Source organism: Haliaeetus albicilla, chromosome Z, assembly GCF_947461875.1.
Source record: "Haliaeetus albicilla chromosome Z, bHalAlb1.1, whole genome shotgun sequence".
Lineage (NCBI taxonomy): Eukaryota > Metazoa > Chordata > Aves > Accipitriformes > Accipitridae > Haliaeetus > Haliaeetus albicilla.
The window spans coordinates 31665613-31675059 of NC_091516.1; the positions used below are offsets into that span (position 1 = coordinate 31665613).

General features: G+C 42.7%; 1 protein-coding gene across 1 annotated transcript; it reads left to right on the forward strand.

Annotated features, from left to right (window-relative positions):
• The first annotated feature begins 42 nt into the window (after positions 1–42).
• On the forward strand, positions 43–4074 carry RMI1 (RecQ mediated genome instability 1). Its single transcript, XM_069776382.1, has 2 exons — positions 43–134; positions 1262–4074. The coding sequence occupies exon 2, from the start codon at positions 1290–1292 to the stop codon at positions 3165–3167; it is 1878 nt and encodes a 625-aa protein (XP_069632483.1). The 5' UTR covers positions 43–134; positions 1262–1289; the 3' UTR covers positions 3168–4074.
• The last annotated feature ends 5373 nt before the right edge of the window (positions 4075–9447 follow it).

Sequence of the window (9447 nt, forward strand, 5' to 3'; positions counted from 1 at the left end):
GACCTGCGCTCGGGGAGCGGCCGCGCCCCCTGCACGCGCACACCCCTGCCCCCCAGCTCCGCGGCGGTGGCAGGGGCTGCCCCGCCGGTAGCGCCTCACCGGCACCGCCTCACCGGTACCGCCTGCTCGCCCCGGTAAGTGCGGGTGGCTCAGCTGCAGGTGAGGTGGGGCGGGGCGGGGGGAAGGGGCTCGGCCCCTGTGAGGGGCTGCGGGCTGTGACCCCCACCGCCCTCACCTCCCCTCAGCGCCCTTCAGTCAGGGCCCCGGCCCGCGGGGGCAGCGCCGCGCGAGTGGCAGGCTGGCGCCTTACTTTGGTTAAGTGACTGCACGGTGTTTTCTCGGGGGTGGATGTCCCAAGCCTGTCCGTGTTTAAGAGGCCTTTGGACGATGCCCTTGATAACATGCTTGAACTGTTGGTCAGCCCTGAAGTGGTCAGGCAGTTGGACTAGATGGGTGTTGTAGGTCCCTTCCAGCTGAAATCGTCTTCTATTCTGTTCCATTCTATTCCCTTCTACTCCATTCATGCGTAGCTACTTCCTAAACTAACAAGAAGCCGGAGCTTATTAGCCGCTAATGTTCCTGAGACGATGACTTGGTGCTATTGCAGCCAAAACCTCGACTGGGTCTCTAGATAACAGTGATGTTTCAAGCTGGCTTCCTGTTGCCGGGTACAAAGCTTTCATCCAGTTACAGTGCTGAAGTCACCCCTGTGATACAAGTGCTGATGGATCCCAGCTTGCTTCTGTTGTAGATGGGCTCTCATACTTCTGTTCATAAAAGTACTGATGAAGTGGGAGAATAATTTCTCAGGTCAATTTCTAAAGTAAACTGGGTGTTAACAGCAGCACCCACAGAAATAAAACCAAAAAAATAGGGGACAACCTACTTTTTTTTTTTTTTCTTGTCCATTAGCTTTCCATCAGTAACAAAAGGATTTCAGTTATATGTTTCTAATTAAATCAACAGAAAAGGAGAAGTCACCAAGCAGGTTGCTTGTAGAAGTCTCCATACTTTCCTGATACTCCATGATGAGTAAACTGCCCATAATTTTTATCCTGTTTGAAACTTCAAATATTGGAAATGCATGTTTATTTTTAGTGTCTGTAGAAGTGTTTTTAATTTAAATTGCTTCCAGGTTGTCACATTTAGACTAGCAGAACTTTAAAACGAGAGCGAAGTTCTGTATAATACAAGCAAGAGACTTGTCATAACTTTAGCTGTTGTCAGAAGAGTAAATATGTCTTTTTGGGTTTTGTTCTAGGGAATTCACTGTCTTAACTTAAAAGAAAATGCCTACATCTAACATTGCAGCAAGAGTGGAAACTTGGCTTTCATCCATATGGCATGTTAAAGTTCCTTTGACATGGCTGGAAGCATGTATAAGTTGGATCCAGGAAGAAAATAGTGGTAGTAACTTAAGTCAAGCTCAGATTAACAGGCAGGTATTTGAGCAATGGCTTCTTACGGATCTAAGAGATTTGGAATATCCCATTTTGCCTGACTGCATCTTAGATGCTCCCAAAGGAGAGTTGTCAGGCTTCTACTCCATACAGATTGATTCACTGGTTGATGTTAGCCAGCCAGCATATTCCCAGTTGCAGAAGCTAAGAGGGAAAAATACTGTAAATGAAGAAGTAACAGTGAGTACTCAGGCATTCCAGAAGCCCTGGGAAGCAAAGCCTACTCGAATGCTCATGCTGGAACTAACTGATGGGGTACATCAAATTCAGGGGATGGAGTATCAACCAGTGCCAGTCCTCCACAGTAATCTTCCACCGGGAACAAAAATCACTGTACAGGGTAATATTGCATATCGTCTTGGAGTCCTTCTGCTTAAACCAGAAAATGTGAAACTGTTGGGGGGTGAAGTGGATGCTCTTCTTCAGGAGTATTCTCAGGAAAGAGTCCTTGCTAGATTAATTGGAGAACCTGAAAACCCTAATTCTGTTGGACAAGCTGGTCATGACCAAACTGTTTCAAGGCCTGTGGATGAATTAGAACAAACTCTAGGCCCTTCAGATGAAGAGCTTTTAGCCAGTCTTGGTGAAAATAATGAATTTACTTTAAATAATGAAACATCTTCAGAAAGCGGATACTGCAGTAGAAGCAATGATTTTCGGACAGCCTCAGGTTCACTGACTGCACACAATAGAAATGTTTTGCTACAGGAATCTGGAAGTCCTTTGCCTCATGCAGATGAACAAGTTTCACCTCCCATAGAATATGTTGATGGAAATGACTTCCCTTTAGAAGATGACTTTCTTCTGGAAGAAGAGGTGCAAAGAGAGCTGGAAGATGCACCACCAGTGGTCATGAACAGAAACATAAGTTTAATTACTGAGAGACTTCCACATACATCTAGAAGCTCCTGCAATTTATCTTTAAATGCCAGTTGTGAAAAAGATGATGTGAATGAAAGGGATAAGCCTGTAGAAGCTACCAGCAAGCAAAAGACTTCTGAAAGAACAGTATCTGATGGAGATGGAAATAGTATGAGTAGCTTTTCAAAGCACAAGAGCATACATCATATCAGCAGTTCTGCAGATTTGTCTTTGGAAGATCCTCCTGAAGAAAGGCAGAATGATACAGGCCTGGATGAGAGCAGGTGTAAATCCCAGCGTACTTCGGACAGCAGGCTGTTAAATGATGATGCTGTGTTTTTCTCAAAAAATGTTCCAGAAGCAGATCAGCAGAAGCATGATTCACAGACCATTCCTTGCAGAGCATTAGAGGCACATTTAGATTTACGTTCTCCACCTTTCACATATATTTCCCTTCTCCTTGCAAAAAAACCAGAAACTGTTACGGTCCTTAAAGTTAAGTGTTTTATTGTTACTCTCGCTGGAAACCTCACAAGCAGCAATGGGTCCTGGGGTATAAAGGCAAAAATTTCTGACGGTTCAGATTATCTTGAAGTAGATTTTGCTGATGGTGTTCTAAGAAGTTTGATTGGCTTTTCAGTGCCTGAAATGAATAGACTGAAGAAGGATCCAGCTTTACACCTGAAGCTTAAAGATGGTTTAGAGAAATGTCAAAAAGAACTGATAGATCTCTGTTGTTTGATGACTATAGTGTTTAATCCACTTCAGTCTAAAGCCACTGTATTAATTCTCCAGGATGCTGATGCGAGGCATCTAGAACAGTTGAAGAAACGTTTGAATAAATAACATGTGCAAACTTGCAGACTGTATGTTAGGAAACATTTAAGTCAGATTTCCCCTGAAGGACTGTTGAAAGTTAAAATTTAAAGTTAAATGGTATGTCTTTTCTCTTTTCAGGAAAAATAATGGAAAAGTGGAAGAAGGAGATGACTTGCTGGAGTGAAACTTAGCAGTTTGTTTCTTACAGTGATTGAAATAAGCTTTCAAATATTTCTGTCTTGATTTAAAATACTTATGTATCGATTTCATTCTGCAAAATCCTCTGTGTCCTTGACTGGTGATCTGGAGTAGCAGAATTTGTCAGGAAATGGATAACAAACAAACCATCTCATTATACTTTTTCAAGGATGATTACTTACCTGATTTTTAAAAGGTAGCTATAGGAGACTATCAGTCTTTTCTTGGAGGAAAGCAGCTGAGTAAGTTTAAACAAAGAATTATTGTTTAAATGCAGTAACTTCTGACTATGCCAGCCTGAAAACTCGAATACATATCCACTGTGCAAGAACCTCAAGTGTAGAGAAATGAAAGATTTTCTTCTAAATGCTCAGCTGTGGGGGAAGAAAAGAAACCCAACCCTATACATAAATAAAATTAAAAGCTACATATTTTTAAGTATTAAAAAAAGCCAAATATTTAAAAATCTTTTATTAACAGAAAAGACTGATTATAACGTATGGGGAATCTATTTTTTGTCATGTTAATGTTAATCAGTGCTAATAGTTTTGAACCCACAGGCAACCTTATTCATTAACTCTTAAGATTACTTGTCTAACCTTTTCACAGAGTAATCAAATACTTGTGCTACAAACCTGTTGTATATGTATATTTAATGTTGGTCTTAATTTTAATTTTTTTTTCATTTCTGCTTTTAGAATGTATAAAAATAAATATATTCATGTTTTCATTTAAACTTTGGTGGAAGCTGTTTAGTCACTTTAAAAGAAAAATATACACCTTATTGAGTGTATAGAGTATCAGAAATGGTTTAATTGGGTTTTTGTTCTTCCTTTTCCTTCTTCCCATCCTTTTCCCTTCTCTTTTTTTTTTTTTTTCTTTGAAATCGGAAGAATTAAAATTCTGCTAGGGGTAGGAGACCAACAACAGAAGTCTGCACAGTGTTGATAGTGTTTGCAAAGAGTGTAAAGTTGGTAGCCAGGAGAGGAATTTTTCAATTGGACTGTCAGTATCTTTTTTCAGAGCCTTTTCTTTCTCTGAACAATGTCTGTTAGACTATTGGGAATTGCTGTGAGAGACTGTCAGTATTGCCCTACTGCCCTGTACCTAGTTGGACTTTGAGACTCCAAGTGACTGTCCCCAGTTGAGACTTTGAGACTCCAAGTGACCTAAAGAAAACTAGAGGTAATTTGCTAAGTAAGGTAAAAATGGAGGAAGGTGGAGGAGGCAGTCTTGAGCTTTTTCAGGCTTAAGGCATGAGCTTTTTTAGGCTCTACTTTATACAGTTTAGAAATGCCTAAATTTCTGTGTACCTTTCCTTCCTCTTCTCCCCCTTCCCTCCCTTCTCTGAAATGAACCTGAGCAAACCATAATCCCATGAGTCATCTTTGGGTTTATTTTCTGAGGTTGTTGGGAATTGTGCATCATTTAGAACTGTAACAGCAAAAGCTTTTGCCGGTGTGGAACCTATATTGCTGGATCTTTATTTACAGTTTCAGAAAAAATTGCTTGTTAGAAGGAAACTGACCAAGCTTCATTGCATTTAATCCCTGTAAAAGGTAGTACAGCTGACTGTAAACCTTTACTGCAGTTTTATGGAAACATTTCTTTTATGATGAGTTATGGAAACTTCCTTTGAAGTTTTGGCCTTACCGTGTGAAAGGAGTCCTTAAAGTTCAAGCTAAATGAATAATCCACAGATTTTATTCTACTTGTGCAAAGCAAGAGAGATATCATTCGAAGTGTGGAAACAAATTAAGTGTTGTCTTTGTTTCAGCAGATGAAGTCACACCTGCCTCTCTTTTTCTACATTTGTGTTAAGGTTTAGTCATCGCTGCTAAAAGAAGTTTGGGTGTCTTCTGTTGTCTTCCCCTTCACCCCCCCACCTTAAAGGTACTGTTATTTGTCTGACTTTTCCTTCTCCCCCTCCCCCAGTTGTCCTTGTCTTCATTTTCAGGATGTTCTTCCTGGAAGGCTACTCCTGTGCCTGTTCTCCAGTGCGAGCAAGAAGGTAAATCTCAGTACTGCTAGCTGTTTAGAGCTTGACTGCTCTGCAGGTATTTCAGTGCAATTTTCTGGCTTATAATGGTTCCAGATTTGTGTTTAAGCTTCTAGAATTAATGAAAAGTATTGCATAGTTTTTCAGACAAGAATATGAATGAAATAATGTGATTTTGAGAAAGCATGCTTAGTTAAGAGCAGTATGTCAAACAGAAAATGGCATATGTGCATACCAGTCATTGGTTCATGCCTTATCCACTTTATTGGCTCTCAGAACCAGCTTCATCTATTGCCATTCTTAATGCTTTTGTGCTGCATGTATGTATTGTGTGTGTATTTTGCCTCCGTGTGCCAAGCAGTGGTGCATGTCGCAGTCCTTCATGTAATCAGAGTTCTTAGAGGCTGAATTCAGAGAACAGGCTGCAACCCCAGCTGACCATGGTAGTGATGCGGGGCAGAGTTACGGCCACACTCTGGCTAGGGAGTGCAACAGAATTCCTGTAGGAGCTGCTGATGGCAATTGTCATGGCAGCTGCTCTCACAAGTTACTTGTAGCCTTCTAGCAGAAAGCAGTTCCTGCTCTTTCTATCATCTCTTCTCCATGCTATTTTACAAACTTTCTTGCTAACATTGTTTCAGCTGCAGTGTATCTGACTGTGTGCAGTTTCAGAAGCTGTATTCTTCAGGAATGTTTTCAAATTAATGGGAAAAATAAACTGCCTTTTTTCATTGGTGATCACAGTGGAAACTTCCAACTAATTCAGTTTTAACGTATGAAACCTACTATGTTCTCACAGTGACTTGAAGGTTATTATATTGATGATGAAAGTTTGCTCTTCCTGCCTTTCCTACATTTATTAGAGAAAATGAAAACAATAAATTGGCTACAGTGGTGCTAGGTAGCTGCATCAAAATATCCCATTTAAAAGCTCTGTCACTAAGGCAAGGTAGCAGAAAAAAGAAAGTTCTCAGAAACTTTGCTGTGCCCTACTTCCTTTAAAGGTATTCACTCTCAAACTGTAGAACAAGGCAGTGGCTAGACCAAAGAATGTGGCAGGTTTCCAAATAAACTAGGCTGGCAAGAACAACTTGAGGACTAGCCTAATCCTGCTGGATACTAGTTTGGCCACAATGATGCATGCATTCATTGTAACCCAGCAATTTCCTTCTTGTTGAATAAAGGCAGTGTCCTAAGGAAGCAACAGCTAGCTGAGATAACATAATTTTAAAGTATCAGTTAGGAATGTTAAGGGATTTCTTAAAGGTTGTGCTGTACTGCTCCAGTAGTGTGACTTCACACTAAAAGAATTATGTATTTCAGCTTATATCTGTAGGAGAAATTTTCACAGTAGCTGACTATGGAACATGATTAGATAGAACAGTAAACATAACATTTGGTTCTAAATATAAAGCCCTCTTTAATAGTGTCTTGCTATAATATAATGTCAAGCATTTCTATTTAGAATAAAAAGGTAATAACTTTAAGCTTTTTGTTAAAGGGAGGGAAGAGTGATTTATAGTACAGCATTTCTGAGTTATCTGATTGCAATCAAGCTTAAATGTATTTACCTGGGAGGAAAGGCCCAAAACGACTTTAAATAGTACCTCTCGCTTCAGATCCAATTCTCTGCATTATGATCCTGGAAGGAACAGAATGACAACAGTAATGACAGCAAATGAAAGGTTAGGGGCAGCCTGACATTGCAACTCTTTTTAATCCATCAGAAAGGTAGAAGTTTCCTACAAATCAGCTTCTCATCTAAGTGTATATGTAGCATACTTTTGTATCAGTGTATCACTTTTAAATCTTTTTTTCCTTAAGGATTTTTTTTTCCCTATTTACACTGGGTTTTCTAGCAGGGCAAAATTGCATAGCGTTGCTGTAAGAATTTGTCATGCTTCTGATTCTTAGCCTTCTCTTAAGGCTGAAGAAACCCGTTTCTTTCATCCTCTCCAGGGAGTGGCATGTGCTCCAGCTCCCTGACCACCTTGGCAGCCATGTACTGGTCACCTGCCTCACTATGTCAGTGGCTTTCTTGTGTGAGGGAACTCTAAATAGGACAGGGTACTCCACATGCAGTCTCACAAGTGCTGGAAACAGAAGGCAGCTCACTTTCTTGGACCTGCTTGCTGCTCTTATAGAGGCTGGCCACTCCAAGGTCACATTGCTGACTTATGTTCAACCTGTATACCAGGGCACACAGGTCTTACTCTGTAAAGCTTTCTAACTAGTTGATTCCCAACCCATACTGTTGCATGGGGTTATTTCTGCTAAGATGAAGGACTTTGCATCTCCCTTTGTTGAATTTAAGGAGTTTTCTATCAGTCCATGTGTCCAGTCAATGTGCTACTGGCTCTCTAGCACTGCCTGCTTTCTTTCCTTTTCTTCCCCTTGCCCCTCCCTGCCATGTCTGGTAGCTCTTCCCCTGCCCCTGCTTGCATCTTATCTATGCAATCAGAAACCTTTTCTTAGAGAGAATCAGGCTGGGCAGACATGACTTGCCATTGGTAGACTGATGCTGCCTGTTCCAAATCACCATCATCTCCTTCATGTGCTTGGCTATGGATTTAGGGAGGATCTGCTCTAACCTCTGGGACTGAAGTCAGGCTGCCCAGTCGGTAGCTCCCTGGATCCTCCTCCCTGAAGATGGGTGTGACACTTGCCTTTTTCCAGTCATCAGGAACCTCCTAATTGCTGCAACCTTTGCAATATAATAGAGAGTGGCCTTGTAGTGACACGAGCCAGCACCCTCAGCAGCACCCTGTCTGGTCCCATGGAGAGTTTTATGTGTTTGCAGGGTAAAGTACTCTGGTATTACCAGGAGGTGCTAGTACATGTGATAGAATCATGGAATCATTGAGGTTGGAAAAGACCTTTAAGATCATAGAGTCCAACCATTAACCTAACACTACCAAGTCCACCACTAAACCATGGCCCTAAGCACCACATCTACACGTCTTTTAAATACCTCCAGGGATGGTGACTCAACCGCTTCCCTGGGCAGCCTGTTCCAGTGCTTGACAACCCTTTTGGTGAAGAATTTTTTCCTGATATCCAATATAAACCTGACAGAAGAGACCAGCACCCACCTCACTACAACCCCCTTTCAGGTAGTTGTAGAGAGCAATAAGGTCTCCCCTCAGCCTCCTTTTCTCCAGACTGAACAGCTCCAGTTCCCTCAGCCGCTCCTCATAAGACTTGTGCTCCAGGCCCTTCACCAGCTTCGTTGTCCTTCTGTGGACACGCTCCAGCAACTCAATGTCTTTCCTGTAGTGAGGGGCCCAAACCTGAACACAGTACTTGAGGTGCGGCCTCACCAGTGCCGAGTACAGGGTGACGATCACTTCCCTCGTCCTGCTGGCCACACTAGTCCTGGTACAGGCCAGGGTGCTACTGGCCTTCTTGGCCACTTGGGCACACTGCTGGCTCACATTCAGCCGGCTGCCAACCAGCACCCCCAGGTCTTTCTCTGCTGGGCAGCTTTCCAGCCGCTCCTCCACAAGCCTGTAGCGCTGCATGGGGTTGTTGTGACCCAAGTGCAGGACCCGGCACTTGGCCTTGTTGAACCTCATACAATTGGCCTTGGCCCATCAATCCAGCCTGTCCAGATCTCTCCGTAGACCCTTCCTGCCCTTGAGCAGATCAACCCTCCCTCCCAACTTGGTGTCATCTGCAAACTTACTGAGGGTGCACTTGATCCCCTTGTCCAGATTGTTGCTAAAGATACTAAATGGAACTGGCCCCAGTACTGAGCCCTGGGGAACACCACTTGTGACCCACCGGCAACTGGGTTTAACTCCATTCACCACCACGCTTTAGGCCCAGCCATCCAGCCATTTTTTTACCCAGAGAGGAGTACACCCGTCCAAGCCATGAGCAGCCGTTTCTCCAGGAGAATGCTGTGGGAAACGGTGTCAAAGAGTTTACTAAAGTCCAGGTAGACAACATCTACAGCCTTCCCCTCATCCACTAAGCAGGTCACCTTGTCATAGAAGGAGATCAGGTTGGTCGAGCAGGACCTGCCTTTCATGAACCCATGCTGACTGGGCCTGATCCACTGGTTGTCCTGTACGTGCCACGTGATGGTACTCAAGATGATCTGCTCCA